At 41.5% G+C, this 26303-nt stretch overlaps 1 protein-coding gene across 1 annotated transcript in view; it reads left to right on the top strand.

Moving 5' to 3' along the window:
* The window catches only part of SORCS3 (sortilin related VPS10 domain containing receptor 3), a gene marked incomplete at both ends in the record, with an annotated part of 300986 nt that overhangs the window by 224823 nt on the left and 49860 nt on the right, over nt 1-26303 (top strand). The window contains 7 exons of the mRNA XM_084265556.1: nt 5803-5892; nt 8841-9020; nt 10796-10942; nt 11652-11754; nt 15846-15922; nt 16031-16122; nt 20613-20720. Of these exons, the coding sequence (XP_084121682.1) occupies nt 5803-5892; nt 8841-9020; nt 10796-10942; nt 11652-11754; nt 15846-15922; nt 16031-16122; nt 20613-20720 (797 nt within the window). The remainder of the gene's footprint in view (nt 1-5802; nt 5893-8840; nt 9021-10795; nt 10943-11651; nt 11755-15845; nt 15923-16030; nt 16123-20612; nt 20721-26303) is intronic.

Genomic DNA, 26303 nt, shown 5'->3' on the forward strand with positions numbered 1-26303 from the left:
GTTCAAATATAAATTTCTTTCCTCCATTTTTTAACTAGGAGCCAAAGGTCTTAACAGAAATCAATCCATGCAATTTATTTTTAACTTCACCCTGCTTAGCTACGATTGATTTTTATCTTTGCGATCGATGGCAGCAAAACCGGCTTGGCGGGACAATGGCGCGCTCTCCAACTTGTAGGGTTTGGTCTTTGAGTCTTTTATTGAAGAAATCATTAAAAGCTTATTATGATACTAATAGGATGAAGACGTTTAAATGATGAACACGATTACACCTGTTTTACTGGTGAATAATGCCTGCTACGGCTGATCTTCTCTTGCCCCTATTTAAAATGCTGGACAGGACTCCAGTGGGGGAAATTAATCCATACAGATGAAAGTGCATCGCAGGTGCTAGTTAAAAGCTCTCCATAAAGCAAGACAGGCAGTAAGTAGTTAGCTACTTTCCTGTTCACTGCTGGGTGCTTTTCATCCATTTCCAAAACTGTTTCATCTTTCCTGTGCCCAGTATCAGATTTAGAACTTGAACCTAAATATCTGTTGATATAAAACGATTAATGTTTTCATTTATTTATTTATTTATTATCTCATTTCTAGGCCTTTTTGTGCTGTACTTTCTTTTATCAGTCTTTTCCCTCCCCTCATGTTTTCTGATTTATCAGCAGTGTCTGCAGCTGAAGATGTAAAGGATTACCTTGGCAGGCTCCTATGTTTCCTCCGAAATCCTTCAAAAGGAGATTTAATGTGTACGATTATGCTCCTCTCCTAAGTTGGTTTCTGTGTGGGTAATGTGCATTTGCAGCTCTAACATGGCTCATGTTTTGGTGTAGCCATGCACATTTGCTGCAGTTGCTTTTAAAACAAATCCAGTATTTTCACTCAAGATAACTCTGTCCTGTAGCTCTGCCATCATAGGTCTGAGTGGAGAGGGAAGTGAACAGGGACTGGGCCAGTATAATAAATGCTCTTTCGTCTTAGCAGATTTTCACTGATGGGTCTGATGCTCTGAAAAGTGCCATATTTTCAAAGCCTACTGAATTTACCAGGCAGCTTGAGGGTGCTTTGTGCAGAGCAAAACTAATCTGTATATCTCTGCAGCACACTCAGGTAATTGCGTATTGCTTTAATGACTGTGCAGAAGGTATGATATTAATGTAAAGCACAGGGAGATAATTCAGACTAGATGGTACCTATCATGATGTGATTTATGCTGGGGCAGTGGAGAACCTCAGTACACAGAAATATCTGGAACTTGTTTGTCCTGGCCATGGTGATAATCCAGAAGGGAGGACAGTACACTGGACTCGTACAGATGTGTTATTCTTCATCTTCTGAATCTCTTGTGACTGGCATTGGTGTTAGGCTTGAGGGAGGAGGAACAACTTTTCAGTCCTCATGCTGGCAAACCTGTGCAAGGCCTAGACAGTAGCTACCTCTGGCAAACATCAAAATTCCTCACCAAAGGTATGAGTCGTGCTCACTTTGGCTTAGGTTTTCTTCACTCCTCTGTGCTATAATCCACCATTGAATTTAGGAGAATTTATGCCCATGGGAAGGAGAAAGGGTACCTAAAGCTAAAGCAGTGAAGAGTGATGCCAAGGCACTCTGTGGAGGTGGAGAACACAGATACACAATGCCATTACAATACCAATACCAATACCGTGTTTCTCAACTTTTGACTTCTACCGACTCATTTGATGTTAGTGGGTAGGGAGAGAACTCTACAAGCAGAGAAAGTCACCTCAAAAAAAAAAAAAAGTGAGAGGTTTATTGAACAATTACATCAGTAATGTACTGTAACTACTTACTATTAATAAGAAATGTTCAAATTTGGTTCTGTGATGAACTGAGTTGCCATTTACTGAGCTTGAAGTGGGAGGTAAACTACAGGAATCAGAAATGTCTAAACACATCTGGTCATTGTGGGTTGCTCTGTGCTATTAACAATTCTCTTTTGCTTTAAAAAAGTATCATCAGTGTAATAAGTAGATGACCTGATTTGATAACTATGCAGGCCAAGTTATTCTTATCCTTGATATCCTTGTAAATCACCCAGGCTGATAAAATATATTGATAAGAGCTCTCTATGCTCTTTCAGCTGTTAAGTAAGGAAGTGTCCACTGTCTTCACAGTGTCACTGTTTCTCCACCAAGGCTGAGCCTTTAATATATGGTCAGCATCCATGCATGTTCCTTTAGGCTTTCTGCAAGTTCTTGGAGCAGCAGGAGGTGGGTGGGGTCTTGCTTAGCCCAGTGTCATTTCAGAGGTTTTGTAGTTCCATGCTTGTTACATCAACACCTGCCTTACAGTGCAAATTAGGGATCCCAGTATGAGCTAGCCAGCAAGATGAGAATGAAGCCTGATACGCTAGGGTCTACAGTGTCTGGTGTCACCTAGGGTGTCTTTACATTCTAGGACCTCATCATTCATTCTGCTTGCTTTCCAAACTCTTTTAGATGACACGTGTTTTTCTGGTTGTGGTGAACATCTACCTAAGAAAACAAACCAAAACAAAACCTGCCCTTAAATACTCATATTCAATCGTTAACATGAGAAATGGGCTACCTAGTGTTTTTCTAGACATGTCACAGAAAATAGAGAGATGAATAGACTCCATGACAGATTTTCTATAATTCTCTGCAGTCTCCTGAACATCTTTTTTGTCTTCTCTGTGTGATGTGCTCTGACCCATTGCAGATTAGGAGGGGGATGAACCAGCATACTGCAGCTTTCAGGGTTTTCTAAGAGAAACTCCTCACTGCTCTTCTCACTGTTCTCACCACTCAGTGATGTGAGACCAGACTTGTCTTGAAACAAAATGTGGAAGTATTAAAGTAATAGATCATGAGAGGAGGGAGGAAGAAAGACCACAGGTTAGGAAAGACAAATGTGTTTAATGACAAACACATTTGTCCAAAGGAATCATTTCCACTGGCCGGAAGCCCAATTAAACACATAAAATAGAAATCCAGAAAAACAGATTAACGAACCAGTCATTAGCAAAGGAGGAGGAAAAAGACAAACCCAGCTAATTCTGTACCAAGCATGACAGATGAGCTCACAGCAAATAATTGGGTGACATTCATCAAATATGAACTAAAAGGAGGCATTAGAGGGCAAAACACTATCATAATCTCCGGGATTTACAGTGTTGGAGAGTTTGCTCATAGGAAAAGAAAAAGTTCATCAAAATAAATTAAGTTGGGCCTTCCAAAATTTTTTCTTTACCACAGTGCTTGCCAAAACTTTATTGAAGCCTTGATCATTTTTTGGAACTGTTAGAACCGTGTATGTAAATCATGCAGAGATGAGGTCCTGGCTGGGAAAAGGTTCACATGACTCCTGCCAGCAGAATTGTGGGTGGCTTTATATTAACTGGCTTGGAAAGACCACAGACCACAGAGATTTCTGTTTCTAACCCTTTGTTAAGATGACCTAGTCCAGGTAGAGGATAGAAAGGGAGTTTAGCTAATGCATAGTGAACTTGAACAGTGTTTGAATTCTACCTTTCTGCCTTGGAAAAAAAAGAGACAACTAACTAACCAGACAAAAAGTCCTCCAGGTACAAGTTTGCAGTGGCATAAAGCAAAAAACCCTCTGTCAAGTCTTTTGAGTGTGGCAGACTTGGAGTAAGATCCTGTCTTGGCACAGAATAGGGAATTTGTTCACCCATTGATATTTCTGCCACTCTGTGTTCACTCAACTAACTTGAAGATTGTTGGGCTGTTGCCAATGTTAATTAGTCATCATAACATTTACAAAGTGTGTAAATATTCATGTCTGCATCTTAAAGATGAGTTGATGAACCATCAGAAGAGGTGCCTTTTGAGCCCCGGGACCTTACCAAGTAGTCGCTGGACACATTCAGTCCTGTCTGGACTCTGCTACAAATAGTGATCTGTTGCTGAAATTGTGAGTGGTGTAAGATGAGTTCATGTTGTGTAGTTATCACATTTGAGAATCTGGATCTTCCACTGGAGGTCAGAATTATCATCAAGAGGGGATATTTTTATATTTCCTGTGTTATTTAGGTAATGTTTCCTAGAAGAGTGGGATCCTTTGGGCAATGCTTATACAGCTGAGAGATAAAATTAGTTGCAAACATGAATTTTTGCCTTTGAGTTGGGCTGAGCAGGAATCAGCTGCATAGTCTGTTCTCTCCTGTAAAAACTTGAATTTGATGTGGTAGTATTAGATGAGAAAGATGTCCTTCAGAAATAACACTGACAAACCTTTCATCATCCTTACAACTGGAGAGCAGGACCCGGAAATGCTCTTGTGCCAGCCCACAGTGGACTGTATGTGAAGTGGGCATCAAGTGTACCCTGTTCTCTCCCTGTCTCTGCCACTGTGTGGTTTTGAAACTGTAGGCAAATCACTTTAGATTTTCATATCTCTTTAGCTATATGTTTTCTGCATAGAATTTGTTTCCTGTGGTATGGGTTGCTCTTCTGCCTCCTTATGTGGTGTGTGCTACATGGTGGTTGTATTTTTTTTTCTTTTGAGAATACTGGGTACAGCTGTGCTAACATTGCAGGTGAAAATAGGAAACAAGCAGTGTTTCTTAGTCTAGAAAGAAGTCTGTCCTATTTCTGAAGCTTCCTTTCCAGTTCTTCAAACTGTCAATAGAAAAGCCTTATCTTGAGTTGATTAGATATCAAATTTCATGACCAGTAATATCGTGTCCTTCGAATGACAGCTTCTCTAGGGAAGAAAGCCACTATCTAGAGGTGATATCATTGCTGAGAATATAATTGATGTTACAGCAATATTCCATGTAAGCTCATTCTGAAATAGCACTGTCAGATAAAAGGAAGTATATCTGGGAGAGAATCTAGGACCTTTCTTTTAGCTTTATTGGAAACTTAAGAAGCCAACAAATGGCATTCCATATAATAGAGAAGTGCTTTGTGTATTGTTTTTCTTAAAATCTGCAAGCCTGCCAAAACAGCAGAAAATAGGAAACTTACTAGTGTAAGCCTGGTTTGTAGCCAGGCCTGAAATGGTACAAGAAATAACACCCACAGCAAGAGTAAGTGATGAGTGACAGGTTTAAAATCCCATATTTTACAAATTATCAGGCCTAGATCTCTTTGATGCATGGCATTTATGTGTAGCCTTTACAGCTTGCTCAGTCCATAAAACCTCAGATTTGGATGTCTGTCAGTTCCCCCACATCCTTGTTCAGGCAAAGTATGATTTCAGAGAAACCAGGTTTTTAGCAACAAAGAGCATCTAAGCGCTTAGCTCCAGCTTTCCAAGAGTGTATTCATCGCATTTACTTTTTGCATTAAATGGTGCTAGCGTGGATCTCTGCTGTTAGTCACTGTAAAAGGTAGTTGGAAGACAACCCTGGCCCCAAGGGACTTATAGTGCAAACAGACAATGCCGAGAAGCAGCAGAGAAAAGATGTATTATCTCCTTCTTACAGGAGAGGAACAGAAGCACGGAGACTTTAAATGATTCGCCCAAGTTAGTTGTGCTGGAACCCTGTAATGAAATGAAATCATCTTCTTTCTTCTGTTCAAGGCCTTAAACTTTTTACCCACTTTTCCCTTTTTCCTGAGATGTTAAAACTCATGTTGGATTTGAAGCATGAGAGACAAAATGGAAAGTTCAATAGCACGGCTTAAATAAATAATGCTCCAGCCCTCTCAAGTCTGGCATTTCATACAAATGCTTTTAGGGACAGCTGTGCAGGTCATAGAAAAGATATCTGAAAGAAAGGTTGTCAAACCCTCTTAGAGGTGTCAGCATAGGGTGTCTTGGTAGAGTCATCACTCACTCTCTTTGGTGTTTCCACAGGTGACAGCTGGTGGAAGAGCAAATTACTATGTGTCATACAGACGGGAGCCTTTTGCACAGATTAAATTGCCCAAATACTCTCTTCCTAAGGTGAGTGCACTAGTTATGAACGCGGACTTGTAATATACTGAATAGCACAGCCTGCCCAGTGGTGAAGCACCTTGGTGGGCTTCCTCTCTGGGGAGCTTCATTTGTTGTGCTACTTGAATGATCTTTCTTAAGTACGGATTTGGGATCTTTACCTCTCTCTGCCTTTTATTAGTGAGTGTTTCAGGAAAAACAGTTAATGTTTTTTTTCCTCTGTAAACTGCAAATGGAAATGAACAGGTACCTCAGAAAACAGCTCAAAACAACTTCTTGACCACTCTTCTATGAACAATTTTCCCCAGTTCTGCTCTGTTGTCTACTGATAATTTCTCTGTGTAAGCCTGGCCATCACACTGAGGGTCTTGAAGAATTATTAGCATGCTGAGTGTGACTACAGTTTCTATCAGATGAGAGAAGTGCAGAGTTTAGCAGCTGCACTGTCCCCATTCTATGGCAGAGCGTTGCCACAGAGTCATGGTGGTGGAGTTGGTTGTGCCTTATCTGTGCTCTGGACACACAGAACCACTGTGTGATGCTGCTTAGGAGATGACTTTGATGGCCTAAGATTAACTCTGACTGGCAAAGCTGTGAGGGAAATCAGTAGTTACTGTACAACTGTCCTAGATTTACCTTCTTAGGCCTTAGCTTTCTACCTGCTCAAACAGTGCAAGCGTCAGCAAGGAAAATATGTCCCTAGAACTATAGTCAAATTCCACAGTGTAGTCATTGATGGAGATTGTGTAGAACAGTAGGGACAAAACTTTCCAGTGCCTTGGCTGGATACAAAGTTCTGAGTAGGCTAATGGGCAGTTGAGACCACTGCTGCTCCCTGCAGCCTCAGAATGGCCATTGAGGCTACTGTCACAGAGACCTGATAATCAACAGTGATGGCCTTCCCTTTCCTTCCACAAGTGAAAACTTTGGTGGAATAATTGTAAGATGGCTAGATTTGCATTGTGGGCTGGATCTACCCCTCTGATTGCCTATGGAATATCTGCAGTCTAGTAGATAGGGTATGTTTGCCTAATGTGATAGTTGTTAGAAAGCACATCTCAAACTCCTGATGTTGCACCTCAACTTGTTCCCATTTGGGCTGATCACAGTCCACAGCATATTGGCACCTGCATAGCACAGGTATAGTTTCTTTTGTTTGTCATACCATGGTGGTGATGTGGAATTCAGAATGTCTGACCACACACCAGAAAATGGTTGGAAACCCTGCTGCCATTTTTCAGAAGAACATTATTTATGCTCTCACCTTATGGATTGGCCTTGAAAGCTGTCTCTCATTAAAAAGACAAGTGGATAGAGAGAATGACTGCCCTATGATTGTTCTGCTTTATTGACTGATGCTGTCAACTGTTGCTGACCTGCTTTAAGACAGATTTGTTGGTTGCCATGGTCTGGAATTGGTATGTAGTATAAAATCAGGGATACTTTTGTAATCTGAAAATAAAGAATACTTTTAAGCTAGGTGTGATGGCAAAGTCTTCCAGCCATTTAAAAAAGGCTTGTTTATGCTGCCCTTAGTCACTAGAACATTTTTGCTGTACAGTAATAACTATCCTGTCAGCTATAGATTAATGAACTCTGCTGGAGTTGTACATATATGAGGCTGGCAATAGGGTAATGCAATATTTCCACTGCAACTGGTCAAAACAGATTGAAGTCCTTGCGTGTTTTGCTTTATTTTCACACTGCTGGAATAGGTTGTGTATGTACTTAATCTTTAAGGAATTAGAGCTGTTGGACAAGAACAAACTTCCTGTTTTAGACTTCCTTCGTTGAGGGAAATGGCAAATCTTCCACTCATTGCTCTCCCTGGGACAGAATTAGGCCCACAATATTTTTTTCCCATTCCCATGCTGATAGGCTATGTTAGGTCTATTAGAAATAGCTGTGTCTAATCAACCCCAACTTTTCATCTAGATACCTCACGCAGAAGATTAAGTTGCCTCCTAGGCAAGATGGGCATATTGAACTGATCTTCCCCCAGATATTCTTCCCAAAAATCAGGTCACTCTGTCCTTTGGGAGACTTCCAAAATTATGGTTTCTTGATGCAGAAACAGGGGAAGAAATTAATCAAGGCTTCTTGGCACCCTGGAGAAATTTTAAATAGATACAAATAGATAAATGAAGTCCCACATAACCACAGTGATTTTACTTCTAGCTGAACCAGTGTTAGTTTTTTTTCAACAATGGTGGCATGGATGAAGTGCTTCAGTATTCATCACCATGCAGTCATTTCCATGAACGTGCTTTAAAAGAATACTGAGAAAATGTACTGTCCAATATCTTTGATATTAAACTAAATAGGGAAGTCCGTGCTGGACCTTTGTATTGTGGTCAGCAGCAGGAATACAATCAAAGTTAGTGGGTGGATTACTTGATAGGCTGTAAATAGTGGGATAACTGATCTAAGTCAGACAAACTCTCAATAGAAAAGTACCATCACTAGCTCAAATTAATCCTTATACCTCAGGACATTGTGAACTCCCAGTTTTTTTTAAACTGGTTCTTTACCAGTTGGAAGTACAAGCTGGTTAGTTCAGCACATAGATGGAAATTGTCACTGCTTTTAGCTGGGTGCTCCACCATTCTTAGTGACTATGAGGACTCCAGGCTCCAAGGTTGTGAATCTTCCATGAATGATACAACTGACTTTCAAATTTATAAATAAAAAATGAAACTAGATGAAATTTCTTGAAGCTACCAAAAATGAATAAAAGCAAAAAACCTTTGCCCAGCTGGTGATCATTTAAAAAATGCAATGCAGGAAAGTCACAATGGTGGTAATTTATTGGCTTTCTCTAACAGAAAATTGTTTAACATACCTATAATTCATGCTCCATCTCCATTCTTTCATAAGTCATGGTAATTACTACGTGTCCCAAAGGGCAAAGAAATACAGAGATCCTCAGTAATAGGCCTTTTGTCTTCTTTTAACAGGACATGCATATTATCAGCACAGATGAGAATCAGGTGTTTGCAGCTGTTCAAGAGTGGAACCAGAACGACACGTACAATCTGTATATCTCGGACACCCGAGGGGTGTACTTCACCCTGGCCTTGGAAAACGTGAAAAGCAGTAGAGGACTGGAGGGGAATATCATCATTGACCTTTATGAGGTATGTAGTAAAGGTCACCCTACAAAGAAGAGCAACAGCTTGCTAGTTCAAGCAAGTGTAAATCTCTTACAAACCTTCGAGGACCTTCATTTGTTTTGGGATCAGCCCAGAGGCATTTACTGCATTTGATGCTGAGCTGACTCATGTGGGAATAGATGCAATGCATTCTGCTGTAAGAGGTGACAACTAGTTGCTTTCAAGTCAATGACTGGTTAGGCTTGTGGCATTTTCAAAGTGAAAAAAAAAAAAACAAACGTCCTTCTCATCCTCATATGTAGCTAGAGAAGGACTGAAAATACTATTTCTTCCCTTGGACAGACTCTTGCTCCCTTGCTCACCAGCAGGGAATGTGAATTGCATCTTTGTGAGCACTGAGCAGTGTATGAATGATAAGCAAAAGATTATAGGTGCCATTTCCCCAGAGATAACAGCTGGATAACTTCTACCCTGAATCATCTTCCATTCCCATTCTCCTGCCAGGCCTTTCAGGCATGGCCAATAACAGTCCCTTCAGGGCAGTTGTTCCAACACCTTTTTATTTCAGAGCACCTTGGTTTTGATGTGTCATGACTTGTTGGATGGAAGATCTGGTGAGATTCAGGGCTCAATGCTTTGCCAGCAACAAACTACTTGTTGGTAATACTAATAGTAATGGTTGTAGGTTGATTTCTACGGTTACATGCAGAAATATTTTTGCAGTTGCATGGAGAAGCTAGGATTATACATTTATTTGTTTCAGCCAGAATAATGCCTGTTTAACAACATTATGAATTTGTTCATAAAAATCCAGGTAGTTTAAGGCAGTGAGAGAAAGTTCACAAATAACTTGTGGATCTGCAGGAAGGTCACAGTTTATGTTTTATTTTCACCTAGTTAAATATATTTTCCTGCCTCTGAAAAAGAAGACAAATTTCTATGCTGTGCTGAACCAGCTAAAATAAACATGCATCATCTCCCATTCCTGGGCACTCTTTGTTCCCCAGTGACATGTCATGGAGTCTTTGCTGTTACATGCTGATAGAGATGTTCACACAGACATTCAAAGGGCAGTGTAGCTCAGGGGGGCTTTGGAAGGATTTGTATCCTGGCTGTTGTCAGGAAGTTGCAGATTTGCAGCAAGCTCCTTCTTCCTGGCTCAGTTTCCCAGCTGTGCGACAGAGAACAGACACAACACAAAATCTCCTTGAGGACATTTTGACAGGACCATATTCTTCTGGAATGGGTTCTGCTGACAAATCAAAACATTTGGAACAAGTGGGTTGATTTTGACAGGATTTGGGAATGGAAGGAAAGTGAAGAAATCAAGTTTGCAAAACAGCAGTGTTTAGCAAGTTCAGGATTTCCAACTTTCGTTTCAAAGACCAACACAAAAAGGCCACATGGTGCTTCTGATGTGACCTGCTGTCTCCTGTGTTATGAGAATTTGGGGAGGGAGTGAGCCCTGCCTTCAATCCCATCAGCAGTCTGGCCTGTCTGCAAGCACTCCAGGAAATCCAGAAGTGGGCTGTTTCCTAGGGATGTGCTCTGTGTACATCCTTGTCTTTTTTTTTCCAGAGGAAGAGACTACAAGAGGGCTTTCAGCTGTACACGCATCATCAAGATGTACTCAGAATACCATTCACAGTGTTCTAAGGCTGGACTGAGATACTTTTATTGCTTTTTCATAGACCTTCTGAGACCTTTTTTTGTTTTTTTTTCAGAGACCTGAGAGTGCTCAAACGGGCCTTATTTTTGTTGTTTCGATGTATGTTTTCATCTCTCTTCATTTTTCCTAGGTAGCAGGGATCAAAGGCATATTCCTGGCTAACAAGAAGATAGATGACCAAATCAAGACTTTCATTACATACAATAAGGGCAGAGACTGGCGTTTGCTGCAGGCACCGGACACCAATCTAAGAGGAGATCCTGTAGTTTGCCAGTTGGTGAGTGGCAGACCTTTTCCAAAGCACAACTTCAGAGCTGCTTATTTTAGTCACTGGGTTAACAGAACATCCAGTGAAACTGAGTAGGTGGGATTCTTGCCAGTCAGAAACATGCAGAATTCAGCTGCCCAAAAATGGGGTACTGTTTGTAGGTGAGAACTTTGCATTGGGCTTACTGCTGTAATTCAACAACATTCAGTTGAATTCAACAGCCATTTTACAGTAGGCTCTAGCCCCTGTGCTTCAAAGGAAGGGTATCTCTCTGAAGTTTCACTGGATTATCTCTCCTCCTGTGTTTTTTTTTTTTGTCTTGACCTGCTGGGTATTAAGTGAATTAAGTAGATTTCTTTTTCTATAGTTTCATAGATTTTAAGGGAAAATTCTGACCATCTTTGTTGACCTTTTTTATGGAACTTAGGTCAGAATAAGAAAGTTTCTGGGTAAAAGTACTCTAGATCAGATTGTTGGTAAAAACAAATGCATACATGCTTTCTTGTTAATGCAGTGTTCCTTCTTCTCTCGCTCCCAGCTGCTTTTATGATGTTTATTCAGAGAATGAACATATGCTGCTATTTGTAATAGTGCTAAGAGCAGAGAGGGGTCATTTTCAGAAGGATCGGAGCATCTGTGTGCAGTTGCCAAGGGTTCCTCTGATACTCAACTTGTTCCATATTAAAGTTTCTGCCTTTTGTTTGTTTCCTGTCAACAGCCTTTTTGTTCATTGCATTTACATCTGCAACTCTCAGAAAATCCATATACTTCAGGAAGCATTTCCAGCAGAGAGACAGCTCCTGGGCTGCTGGTGGCAACAGGTAAGAACCTAAGTGCTTCTCACTGCTCACCCATGCGTCACTCGGAGCCTGAGAGTATATGAAAAGTTTCCTGTTGGTGTAAAAGCTTTCAGCTCTGGTTCAGCAGCTGCTGAGTTAATGCATATTAATTCCCACTTGCTATGGAAAAGGTATGAGAAGATATGTGATCCCTGACTTAAAATATAATGCATATCAGGTATTTGTTGTTTGGCAATAACCCATGTACAGGTCTAAGCCCACACCTGCAAGGGATCATTAGCAACTGGCATTACTAATTCCTCTCACTTGATATAATTACAACCACTGATGTAGGTGTCTACCCATTTTCTGGGGTTACCATGTGCATCCACTGTTCTCCCCTCATCTACCCAGCCAGTCTTACCATCACTGATGGCTATCATGGATTGGTCAAACATGATTTCGCCTGTGTGAATTCATGTTGACCATTCCTGATAACTATCTTTTCCTCCATGTGTTAGAGAAGATGTCCAGAACAGCTGTTCTGTCACCCTTCCAGGCATGGAGGTCAGGCTGACTGGCCTGTAGTTTCCTGGCTCCTCCTTCTTGCACTTTTTGAAGACATCTAGGATGTCCTGCCTTTTCCCAGGGAGGCTCCTACATATGCTCGATACATTCAAATAGATTAACTATTCTTTAGTTATCTCCTCTGTCTTCTTCAGCCTAGTAGTGGCTTGCAAATGTGTCATATTAGTATATTTCCTATATGAATTTACACTGTTTCTTCCAGCTGTTTCCATTCTCATGTCTTTCTGTGCTTCCATGTGTCTGCCAGACTAGGACAGAAAATGAGGGACGGGTTCCCCTCATGGAATTTATATCTCAACCATGGAAACAATATGTGATTTCCAGTTCACTGATCCAGGCCAAAGAGAGTGAGATAAAATTTCTTTTAGACCTCCAGATCTTCCTATGTATAGCCAAGGGAAGCCATTGCTTCTGGCAGGTCATACTCACTAGATGGATGCTTAGGAGCAGCCCTACTCATGATGCTGTGATTGCAGAGGCTTTTTTTCTTTAACCTTTTATGAAGCAAATAGAGGCAGAAGGACAGTGAGATTCTAGGCATTGATCTAAATTGTTAGTAAATAAGGCTCTTTTCAAGCTGCCAGTGCATGGGATGAATGCTTTCCCAGTCTAACAATTAACCTTTAAAAGGCAGAATATAATTTCTGCCTTAATGCTTTGTACAATAAAAAGCTTAACCTGTTGGATTATACACATCTGTTTCCACTAACCAGTTTTACAACAACAGGAACTTCTCACCATGTTGGTGAATGTTTTCCAGGATAAGCAGTGCTACTTATTCTCACAGGTGCTGGCTGTCCAAACAGTCTGTGTTTTTCTCTTTGACAATGTGCCCATTTCCAGCAGTGATTGGAAACTTGGACTCAATATAAGGACAGAGGTTAGATTCTTGTGAAGGGAAGAGTTATGATTTAGTATATAATAGTACAGCTGGCAAATCCTCTTGTCTTGTTTGGGAGTTAGTTACACTTGGTGAGGTTTGAATCCATGTAGCTGAAAGAAACAAGATAGAGACAATGAAGAAAATAATGGATCAGGTTTTCACAGAAAAACAGACAGAAAGAAGTGTTAGCAACAGGATCTCACCTTACTGCTCTCTTTCATTACCACAGTCTGAAAATCATTGTTTGGAAAGTTGTTTTTTCCCATTTTTATATTTAAAATATGATGATGCAAAACTTACACTTCTGCCTTTAAGTCAGTTTCCAATTCTTGAAGACTTTCACTCATGATAACACACTGGGCTAAACAGACCTTTGGACCGACACAGTAGATTTATCCATATGAACCTGGATGTCCCCATAGACTGTCTTTCTGTATGGCTGCAAGGTTTTCCTTGTAACTTCATTGAAAGCAGTTGGTCACTGGTTGGTTTCAGGGAAGATTACATACATGGACAGAGTGACATTTCCTACTTCCTAAGTGCTGATGGAAAAGCTTTTCTTGAATTGTCCTGCTTCTTTGAGCCAGGAATTTTATTTTTGAAACAGCATTGCCACAACAGTGTGGCTAGTTGGACTCCATGATGGTGACAGGAGTGTGTCAGCCCACATCTGGGTTCTAATTTCTCATTTTCCCACATTAAATGTCAGAAATTCAATTAACATTTTCATTAGTGTGTTTTTATTGGGCTCTTGTTGATGCTCCAGATGTGTAAGAGTGTCACCTCTGCCTTTGCAATTTTTGAAGAAAAAAATATTAGTTCTCCCTTCCTTCCATGGAAATTACCCCTGCTTTAGAAACAGCCTCATTTGGAAGGTATAAGAGTGGCCCATTTGATAAAGAATTCATGGGCTTTGAATAAAGAAGTTATGGGCTTGACCATGATATGGTGGTACTGGGCCATTGTCGTTGTGAGGCCTTCTGATGGAGTGTTACATCTGCCTGTTTCCTATGGGAGAGATGTTCATGTCACCAGAATACCACCTGGCATTGACTGAAGGTACTGTAGACAGACCATCAGGAAAAACACTTCCTAAGTGACTGCTGTAGCTTTTCCCAGAGCTACTGGGTGTTTTGGGAATTTGGGAAGTGAGCACAAATTAGAGCCCTGAATTGTCCAGTGAGCCTGGTGCTCGTGGAAATTTTAGCTCTGCAAGCAGAAGCAAGAGGCTGACCTCAGGGCAGTGTGGTTGATAAGGTCTATTCAGAGCATACACAGGTTTTTCAAACACTGGGCATCTCTCTCTTGCAAATATTGATGGAAGCTCAGAGTTTCTAGAGGTCATGTTCATTATTTACTGTGTATTAAGATGCATTGCTGTAAGATTTGAGGTTCTCTCTGCCATCTCAGATGAATAACCTTGGAAAAAACCCCACTGTTTTAAGCTTTGAGGTAGTGTCTCCAAATGCTACTCTGCTGTGCATTCTCTATAAATGGGTTGAGGTTGATGTTTGAGCTTTTCTTTGCATTGCTTTGATGTGTGGCATATCCATTCCTAAATGCATCATGAAGGCAGAGTAGTTCACTCTACAAGGCTGCCAGCAGAACAGTTTTCATCGTAATGGAAACTGCAAGATTAAAATTAAGGACTGTATGGAATAACCAGGATGTTTGAACTCACCATTTGGGATAACTAGGTCAATGAGAACAGTCAACACTCTAGAATGCCTCTCAATCTATTTTTACGTTTCTGCTGCAAAGTCATTTCATCCACCTTAATTCTCTCAATTGTTTCTGCCCCCAGGTGAGGTTCATACATAAACAAACAAGATTTCTTTCAAGCATAACTTATATTTCATGACATCACAGTCCTCAATACTTGCAAACCTTTAGCAAACCTAGGAAAAAGTTTTCTTTATTTGACTGCAGATTCTGAGATCAGTTATGTGTTTGAGCATTTTGACAGAACCTTGAGTAGACTTTCTAGCTCCCTAATAACGGGCTTCAGTAGGGCCTGGATTTCAACTTAAAAACTCAGCTGTATGAGTATGTTGGATTCTCTCCTTTATACAAGTAGGCACAATTACCTGCAACTCACCAGCCAAAGCACAAAGAATACAAGTTCAGAGAAAAATGTGTCTGGAATTAAGTATCTGGTAGCCATGGACGGTGGCCACTATTCTACTGCCATTCTGGTGATTTGTATGCACTAAATGGGCAGGGGGAGTTACACACAATTTTTCAAGTATGTAGGTCCTTGCTTAGAATAAGTCTGCCTGTAGTGGGTAGCAATTATGGGAAATGTTATCTGTTAGGAAAATAAGTGGATAATACTGTTTCACAGAATGTTCACAGAATCACAGATTGAAGTCCCTTCCAACCCATAACAACCACTTGCCAGAGCAGGATCGCCTAGATTAGGTCACACAGGAACAAGTCCAGGCGGGTTTTGAGTGTCTCCAGAGAAGGAGATTCCACACCCTCTCTGGGCAGTTTCCTTCAGTGACAATTTTTAAATAGTACAGCTCTTGCCACCTGCCCACAGTGTTTTCAGATGAGAACAGAATCGGGAACAGCAAAAAAGCACTGGTGAGGCTTCCTGGAAAAAATGTATCTCTGTGGTCATCCATACAAGAATGTCTCTTGCTTTGTTGTGTTACAGGCAATATTGGCTCTGAGCTTTCCTACACTGATGTTGGCGTGTTCATCTCTTCTGATGGTGGAAATTCCTGGAGACAGGTATGTTTTGCAGAACGAAGGAAAGCATGGAGCCTTTTGCTGTTCTTCTTCTGAGTCTTCCCTTCCTGGTGGAGTGGAGCACTCATGCAGTACCTAATTTGTTTGCAGATCTTCGAGGAGGAATACAATGTGTGGTTTCTGGACTGGGGAGGGGCACTAGTGGCCATGAAACACACGTCAGTGCCCGTCCGGCATATGTGGTAAGAGAACTTGTTACTTCAAGAGGGTTTTCTCTTGCATGACCTGGTCAACATCTTGTAGCATCTACAAAATGAGCAAATGAGATCACTTTATCTGCATTTTACCATAATTTTGGTTGTGTTGATTAATATGATTATTGTACCATTTTGTAAATATAATGATACAATGGCTCTGTACACAATCACACACATATATGATTTACTCTTTGCATTAGTCATGTACTATGAGACTTCAGATGGGGTTTCCACAGACACGTGCATACATACAGCATACTGAGCAAAAAGTCCTCCTTTGTGCTTCGGGTATTTCTGAGAGGATATGTCCTTCACTTCTGCTTTTTGTTTACAGATTTTTGTATTAAACTAACAGGACAGAGAGAGAGGAAAGGGTAGTAAGAGTGATAATAACAATATACAATAGAGATTCATCGTTAGTGTTGCTGTCAATTTCCAGAGATACAGTGATGGTAGCTGAATGAAGCTGAGTGTGGAACAGTGCAAAAGTATTTCTTAGCTGAAGATACTGTTTTATTATAAATGGGTTATAACAGTCTAAGCACTAAAGATACTGCTCAAAATTATCTTCTCCTTACACTTTGCTCCTCACTCCTGCAGCAGCCAAGCACTGGAGAGAGGCATTCTGAAATTCAGAAGTTACCTTGTTTACTGAAAATGTGTGTATTAGCAACACCTTCAGTTTCTGGTCTTAAGTGAAAGAGGGGCATGTCTAATGGATTGACCTACCAGGCTTCTAATGTTGTTTAGAAGCAAATTAGTTAGAAATAGCCTTCAGAGACAAGTTTTGTGTGCCTGTCTGCAAGATTGAGTCGTCTCTCAGCTTGATGGTGCTAAGCACATGTCTATCTCATGCTCCTCATGCAGAACAGGGAATGTGGGGTTCAGTCAAATAGAAAAAGAAAGCAATGGTGTTTGGCAGCAGTGATGAGATGTTCTGGTCTCCTCTACCTGAGTCATTATTGTACAAAATCCTTCAGATAAATTACAGTCATTCAAAAACTGGAGCCCTCGAGACAGGCTGTCTTTACCCATCACAAGCTAATGTTCCAGAGATGTACCTTAAGAACATTAACAGGTACTTTTTCAATATGAAAACCTTTTGGTCTTTACAGTCTTGACCTGACAGATAACTCTGGGATGCCTGCAATATAGATTTGTATTAAAGTTTGAATATGTGGTATTTGAGCACATTTCTTTACCACCTGAGCTAAAGAAAGTGGATCACAGGAAATATTGGCTCATATTCCTAGAGCTTTGCGATTTTTCTGGGGTCTTGAGGTAGGGGGACCAAGTGTTCTCTAAGAGATGTGTCATTATATGCAAAATGAGGGTTGTGATTGTCTTGTTTTCTAGTTTTCAGGAAAGTGGGAGGTTGTTTTATCATAAGCAAACTTGTTGCAGTCATAATATATATAGCCACACTGAGTCAGGGCTAGGGGTTAGTCTAGGCCAACAGCTTCCATAACTGGACATACAGAGGAGAGCAGTAACAGAGCAGACTCATCATGATCTTTACAGCAGACTCCAGCTTTCTGACCATTGTCAGAATGTGTTGTTGTGTGATTAGAAACATCTACATCTGACAGGTAGTCATGACTATATACCTGAAGTGTCCTCAGGAAAGAAGCCATCAAGACTATGTCCAAGTCTTTAGACTAAACCAAGTATGAGACAAGGCAGGAGAAGTGTGTGCTAGCCCAGGGTAGGTGTCACCAGCATTAGTGCATCAGGCTGTGGCAAGTTGAGTTCTGGAAGAGTGAAAGTTGAGCCACTTACTACAAGAGCTGTAAGTCATGTACTAACTGTTTATATTATTCAACCCATGTGCAACTGTTTTAATTTTGTCTTACATTGTGAAGGCTCTTTGGACATAAAAAAGATATTACATACAAATGTCTGTAGTTAGATTTTGGGAAAGATTTGTTCCCAGGTTGACTTTCCATAGGAGCTGAGAACCCAGTTCACCTTTTCCTGCTTTGCAGAGGTTCCTTTCTGAGCTTCTCCCTTACTACCAAGTCTCATGAAATGGCATGTGCAGTACTACGAGTGCCCCACCCACTCTATTAAATGAGTAGTGATTTAGAGCTGTTATCAATAAGTTCCAACAGGTTTTCTCCAAAATTGTACCCTTAGGGGCTTTGGAATTTGTTTCATATTGCCTCAGTAGGCACCTATTTTATGCGAAGGAGTGGAATAGATTAAAGGGTACATGTATATCTATTAGTTCTCAGGCTGAGACATTGTACAATAGGTTTCATCCTGGAGAAAAGAGGGGCGGATAATTGAAAAGCTGAGAGAACTTTAGCTAGGCTAATGAAGCATGCTGTTCCCCAGAAATTGAAATGCTATTTAGATAGATAAGCATGCAAGCAGAACAGCATACAAATGCACAGGTGTATGGGAAGATACATACATTTAAATAAATAGATTTGGGGCAGATAAGCATTTTGTATGCTGTTGTACTTCCAGCTTTCTATCTTTGGTATATAGTCAGCTTCCTATGCTGGCAGATGTGCATTGTGAATCAGGTGAAGGTGTTTTGCTAGGTGCTGTGAAAGGCAGATACTCAGGGAATGCTGACTGCCATCCTTGGCTTTCTGCACTAAAGAACTGTGGTTGGTGTAACCCATTGGTTGGAACACACATTACACTGGCCTCCTGGTCCTCTGGTGGCATCTTGGATAGTGTCTCTGTTGCCACCTACTTGGAGTGGGAAGGATTAGTTTGCAGCAAGACCGTTTCAGAAAAATCCAGGCGGTCAGATGCATGTGTGCACACATGCATGCACATCCCCACACACACTTTTCTTGCATGGAAAATATGACAAAGTTCTTCTTTTACTCTCACTTTAAAATGAGAAGCGTTTCCTGCTATTCAAAGAACTTTTTCTCTCTTTGGTTGTGTCCATCGAGAGTGATCTGCCAGCCTTCACAGCCCAGGTAGCTCACAGAATTACAGACAACTTTGTAATGACCCTGCTGGGAGAGGATCACATAATTTTATAGCCAATAAACCTTTGTGCTTCTCTGTTTGTTCTTCCTTTGCTGGTATAATTTGGAGCTGGGCAGAAATTGTGTGGGAGCAGTTGTGTGAAGAGTTGGGGCAGAGAGAAACTTGATTGCTTTCAGAACTTTTGTTTGTGGGCAGCGGATCTGGGAGCTGGATGCTGTCAGTCTGAAGCTTGCCTGTCCTTCCTGTTGCAGTAGCAGCGAGGTGTGCACCCTCCTTTTGACTGTTTTCTGCACTATTGTGGGAACAGGCTGTCAGGGTGATGTGAAAGCTGGCAGCTCCTTGCGGGCTGCAAAGCTAGGAGCCAACTGGGTCCCTAGGACTGCAGGGCAGGATCTTGCAGCTGGACTCAATGCCATCCCCAGCAAGGAGCAGGGCCGCCCCAGCTCTGGGCATCAGGCAGTTCAATGGGAACAGGGACTGACTGAGGCCAGGCTGGGACATTAGCCTATGTGTCAGGCCCACGGCTGGGCAGGGCTGTGGCAGAGCTGGAGCCTGGCACTCCCACAGTGTTAGTGGGGTTCTTGGGCCATGGATGGGGTGAAGGGAGCCGTAGGGGAGGCTGGGAAGGGGGCAGTAAGTCACAGGCCACAAGAGTCCTGACCCAGTTTGCCTGCTGGTGTGGCAAGTTATACTGTTCATTCACCCTCTTCCTTTGGGTTGTCAGAGATAGGCAGGTTTCTGGGGTGTAACTGAGAGCAGGGTTTCCTAACCCTCTTTTACTAAGCTAAAAGCCTGTTGTAATAACTCCAGTTCAGCCAAGACCCTGTCAGCTGGGTTAGGGTACACGTGCTCTTTGATAAAAACAGAAAGCAAGGCTGGTGGTTGTAGGTAGGGACAGATGATCAAAAGCCACTAAATTACCCTGGCTTGTCACTGACAGCATGAACACTCTCATCCTCTAAGGAGGGAAATGCTTTCATTTGAACCAACAGACAACGTTGCTTTACAACCATAACATGCAAAGAGCCCCCAGACTAACCCCCGACTGTGACTCAGTTTGGCCTCCTTCCTCCACTGCTCTGTAAAATGGAGACCACCTCTGAGATGGTATGCAAAGGAATGTATCACTGTATCAATGCCATGGGGCATTTTAACCCATGCATGTATCAATGCCATATCATGTGTGAATGGCAGGAATATTCACACATTCAGGCCAGGGCTGTCTCATGCCAGGTGCTATTGCAGATGCAGACTTTGCTATGGCCCTCGATCCCTTAAAGTCTGATGTACAGCTGGATCAAGTATATCCATGTCCTTATTGCTAGTGTTTATACTCTCTAAGGCTTTGATATTTCAAAGTACAGCAAGAGCATGAATTAGTGGGCTGGGAAATGGCAAAGATTCGTGCTTGTCCATAAATCTAGCTGCTGGAGCTTGCAGACTTTAGCCAATATTTAATTGCTGCAGTTGCCTAGAGTAAGTCTTTTTATATGTATAAATCTTGTCTGCTTCTATCCCAGGGTGAGTTTTGATGAGGGAAGATCCTGGAGTAAATACAGTTTCACATCAACACCACTTTTTGTGGATGGATCCCTTGTAGAGCCTGGCATAGAGACCCAGATAATGACGTAAGTATAGCAGCTCTTAACTTTTAAAAATGTGATGGCAGAAGGGGGTGCATGGAGATTCCCAGGTGCATGGTGAGCCTTATGGTGTGCAGTAAAGCACTGTGTAGGTACACATTTGCTGTTACATAAAGGCATCATGGTGTTTTGTAGTTTTTCCTGATGGTTGGAGAGCCAGGTGGAGTGTCTGTGCATCATTTGACAAGCAGATGATGGAGCCAAACTCTTCCCAGTAGTGGTAGGGGGTATAAAAAGGAGAGATGGTCCTGAGATGTAGCTTGGGAATTCAGATAGGACAATAAGAAAATCTGTGGTGTAGCCTTGGTCAGATTACAGAGAAGCTGTGGTATCACCATCCCAGGAATTTTTCAAGCCTTGGCTAGATGAAGCCACAACTCCTGTGATCAATTGTTGGCAACAGTCTGTCTGGGAGTAAGAGCTTGCATTAGTGACATCCAGAGGTACTTTCTTATAAATACTGCTGAGACTGTGTTCCTTGGATCTGATGGCCCAGGGACTGCAGTGCTCTTCAGAGGCCAGAGGTCTATATGGTTGCACCAGTGTTATTTCTGTGTTTGCTCCAGGCATGCATCTTGACTGTCTTTTGAGATTGCTGCTGGGTATGAATGTCCCTAAACCTTGCTGCTTGCTGTCTGCATGGCTGTATGTCTGGTTTTAGCTCAAACTAAAGGTGTTCTCAGTGTAGGATATTGTGATTCACCCATACCATGGAAGGAAGAGCCTGGAATGGTACTTCTCCTCCTAAGAGTGCTGAAGTGATGGCTATGGCTGGTGGAATTGGTGGAATAATGTTGTCACAAGAACAAGCCAGGATCTGAGTTTAACAACCAGAAGAGAGAGAACATTTTAAGTTCAAAGACATCTTCAAAAGAGTATTCTGACCTCTTGCACAAAGTAGATAGGAGCAGTCTGCTCTGGAATTCCGAACAGAGCAAAAACTAGATGCACTGCCTTTGTTGCTTGCAGAGATGCCTTCTCACATTTATTTTCTCTGACCTGGCTGGAACAGCTTTCTGAAAAGGATCAGAAAGCAAGGTGGCTAAGTGTTAGACTGAGGCACTCCTGCAAAGCATATCTGCAGTGGCATGAAGGAATGCCTTTGGTTAATCACATCAGACACTGTTGCAGGACTCCAACTTGGGGGCAGGAGATGGAGTGTAAATTTCACCTTGCAGTTGATTTGCTTTTGCTGCTTTCTGCACTTGCACCTGACCTTCCTGCGGATATTCACTACTTGCCAGAGAAAAGCGATTCAGGCCCAGTATATTTCATTCTAGGCTTCAGTCCATCTGCCTACTTATGTGGCAGAAATGTGTAGGCAGATCTCACTGCTGGTGTCACAGGTAGTGACAGACTGAGAGTAGACTGCTGGGTATGCTTGTCACCAGTTTCTGAGGAAGCTTGGGTCGGATAACAGTTGATCCAAGTTGATAACAGTCATAGTGATTTGAATTTATTCCAACTGGTTGTGTGATGTGTGTTGGTATTCCTTAAGAAAACAGACCTACATCAGCCTTGCATAAACTGAAGTGACTCTTTGGTGAGGAGCCATCTGTACCTGTGGTGGAGCTCTCACCTTAGCAACAAGAAAGGAACTGGGGGAAGATCCTCTTCTGGCAGAGTGTTGTTTCAGCTGTGTCATTGCCATCACGGATGCAGTGTCTTGGTGCTGTAGTCTCGGAGTGGGGGTATCAGGAAGATGAAGCCAACTCCTGGGCAGTCCATCTATATCTCTTGTGCTAAAGTGTCCTAGGAAGGCTAGGCTAAGCAATTATGGTTATAATTATATATGGTTATAAAGCTTTTTCTTCATAAAAGGAGAGTACTTGCTTGTGTAAAAGAATATATTGGTACATCGGCTGCCTTGCTATGTGCAAATATTGCCCCTATTTTTACAAAAAGCAAAACACAACGGCGTGTATGATACACCTGTAAGCCTCTTCACAGGACTGCTGTGAGCGTCCTGTTGGGGAAATATATGCCAATCCCCAGCTAAAAATTAGAGCCTGCATTCTGTTAACTCTACACATTTTCCTCCAAATGCAGCAATAGTGTGTCACGTTTTATGTTGGCTAATAGGGTGTTTTTCTGTGAAGTTCTTTGTGCAGTGCACAATGTGTAATGCTTTCCAGCCACATGAGCTCAGACCCACACACACACTCAGAGGGACAGATCTGAGCTCACATAAATCTGCGCATCAGCACCTTTATTGAAATCAATGGAGCTAATCAGTTTCAACTAGCTGTGGATTTAGACCATTTACTTTATAAATCAATGTGGTTTTCTTTTGAGATGAAAGATGCATTTTAAATCTAAGGTTATTGTTACTTATATGTCTGTAGTCTTCTGATGGAGAATGTAGGAAGTGAGTTATCTTGCTGAATATTGTGTATCAGCTTTGTGGAGAGCTGGCTCCTTTTCTTTTGAAATCTTTGCAGGGATATTATTGGTATTTGTATTGTTTTTATTATTATTGTCATCGTTAGCAATTTTAAAAACTATTCTTAATAGTCTGTAAAAGCTGTACAAAGACATTTCACATGAATGTTTAGAGAAATTCCTATCCACACCAATAAAGGAACTGAGGAGGAAAGAGACCGTTTATAAAGCCAGTATGCAAGCCATGTCTATGCATATCACTTAGGTGTTTCTCACAATGAGAATTTCAGTGAACTGGCTATCCTCTGAACCAAGATAAAACATGGTGTTGGAGGTATATGGAATTTGTGTTTGTGGGTAGAAAATCCAAGAAGCCAATGAGAAAAGCACAGCAGTTTAGGTTCGGCATACGCCAATGGAGAATGGGTTAGTGCTTTTTAAAGATTTGGCTTTCATCCTGAAAAATGTGAAATATTTCATGCAGTGGTCTCGGTTGATGCCTGTTAGGGAAAATTTCTCCATTGATTTACATCAAAGTGGTCTGTGTTCAACTATTTCCAAAAAATAATACTCTGAGGGGAATGTGTATTAAATAGTCATTATACCTAAACTATTATTAACATAGTGCATTATTAACAATATTATCATAATACTATCTTATTAAAATCAGTATATCAGTAGAATGACTATTATTCCTTACCTTCATTTTGTAGTACATCCTGTGAATGGGCTCTCTGGGCTGTAGGAAGCAGCAGTAGTTTTAGCACAGGATTTCATATCACTTCACGGCTGTTAGATGAACAGATGCAATATTTGTCTATATTGTAGGAGCATACTAGGTTTGGGATCTTCTGTGCTTTGTATTGTATATATGTGTCCTAAAACAGTCCTAAAGAACTTACGAACATGGTAGAGTCTGTAAGTTTGTATGTAGGGACGTTATATAATTCTGACTATCTCAGTGTACTTTGACTTGGGAGCTAGTTTTAGTGTGGCATTGGAGACGATGCCTTGCAGGTGTCTGTTCTGGCCTAAATTATTTTATGATTTTGTTATTTTGTAGGTTATAAGGGTGCAAGAATTAATTATTTCCCTATAAGCATAGCTGAGTGGGCTCTGCTAGGAGTGTAGTTTTGTGACACAGAGGGAAGTACCACAAGACTGTGAGCTGGTCTGACTTGAAGCTACTGCCTAACCAATGTGAACCCACACTCCTTTCCTCCATTCCTGGCCGATCATCCACTCTGCAGGTCTTTCTGCTGTTTTGACACTCAGCTCATCAGACAAGATGGTCAGTTCAGCACCACAGCACTCCAAGAGATGTGTACCGAAGCATGTTGCCGTGTTTGGTGCAGGAGTGAGGAAGGCAGTTGTAGAAAATAAAGGATCCTTTAGGAAAATAACGGAAATGTATAAAGGTGATGGGTTAGGCACATTCTTAGGTGACCCAGTGAGTGCCCAGAAAGGACTAGCCTTTTTAAAATCTACAGTTTTCTAACTTCTGTCCTGTAGCCCTCAGTGGTGAGTAGTACATCTTTCAATGATTTTTATATTCTACTGGTCAGATCTAACACTTCTGTGTTGACAAGTCATAGACACAGTATGTTTCTTGCCTGAGGTTGCCCACCTGGGGAAGGGAATCAGATTGCATTGTGATATACCCAAACAGAAGCAGTATTTGCTCCAGAGAGTTCCTAGTCTGTGCCACTCAAATCAGAGACAAGATGTTTTTGTGGGTCCAGAGAAGGGCTTTATGTTGTTCCAGCTCTGACTCATAATCATTACCCCTGCCACTTCGTCTCCCATGCTAAGTGTCTCTCCAAACCTACATAAAGAGAAATAACCCTTTTGCTTCACAGCCCTGCAGAGCTTTGCTGTCATTTTAGTAGGCTCATTATATGTGTATGTGTGCAGACACTCATTTATAGATGGGGATCATTAAGTTTGCCTGTGCCGATAAATGTATATTTATGTAGACACACCCACGTGTATGTATATAAATATATATATGTTTCTATGTATCTATACTTAATGATCCATATATATCTGTGTATGCATCATTGAGCATTAACATTTTCCGTGAGAGGATTTAACACAAGCTGGTCTGCAAACATCGCTGTGACTGCTGCCCTTGGCTGTATGTTAGAAAATGTTCCTGGTTGTAAAGGAATAGGTTATGAGCCCTCGCCCTATCTAATACCTTCTCGTTTCCCTGGCCATGCAGCTTTACCAGAGATGAAGTGTGAGCATTTTATTTTTTTTTCCAGGAGACTCATAAAATTACTGGCAATCCATCACTGGGTGGCAGAGTAGTGGGGCAGAATGAGTAAGTAATCGAGAAATGTTGGAAAAGGTGAGATGGAAGCTAGGAGATGTTTGGAGACCAGGAGAGAAAGAGGCCATTAAGAGCACAGGCCACACTGAGTCAAACCAGAGGTCCCTCTAGCTTAGTACCCTGTTCCAACAGTGGCAAGTAGAGGATGCTAAAAATATGTAATAAATATATATATAATTATGATTCCCTCGTTCACTTTTCTCATTTACAGAGATCTGCAAATAAGGGAATTTCTTGGCCAAACATAATATTCTTTGTATTTCTAAGACATTATCTTTTTCTATTTTTTGAGGTTTTTTCCACTAAATCCCTTTTAAAATTTAGCAGTCACATTGTGGTGTGACTGGGAGTTCCATGAGTTTAACTCTTACGCTGAAGAATTGGTTGGCTTGTGGAAAACATCAGCAAACTATGTACAGGTATGAAGGCAATGTGGAAAGATTCTGATTAGTGTTCCGCAGAGATTCAGCAGACTGAGTATGAGAGAGGGGCAACAGCTCCCAGGTCCAAGCTCCCGCTGATTTCAAAATTACATGGGAGCCAAGAGTCATTTTCCTGTCACTTTCAGATAAGGTGATTATCATCTCTACTCTTTAAGCAACACAGCATTCCCTGCCTTCTGCTCAAGTCTTGTTGTCACATTTAAAAGCTGATACAGGAAAGAAAATTACAAGCTGACATGCCTTTGAAAGATTCTGCCCCTTTGCTTAGGGGTAGGGAGCTGTGGATCTGCCACCTCCAGGTGGTTGTGCTCAGAAAAGTAAAGCGAGGTGGTAGAAAATAGTGCCGTAGCTGGGATGTGTCAGAGGAGCTGGCCTCCTCTGGGCTGGGCCAGCCTTTGCCCTCCATTG

This window comes from Gallinula chloropus, assembly GCF_964237585.1.
Source record: "Gallinula chloropus genome assembly, chromosome: 5".
Taxonomy (NCBI): Eukaryota; Metazoa; Chordata; class Aves; order Gruiformes; family Rallidae; genus Gallinula; species Gallinula chloropus.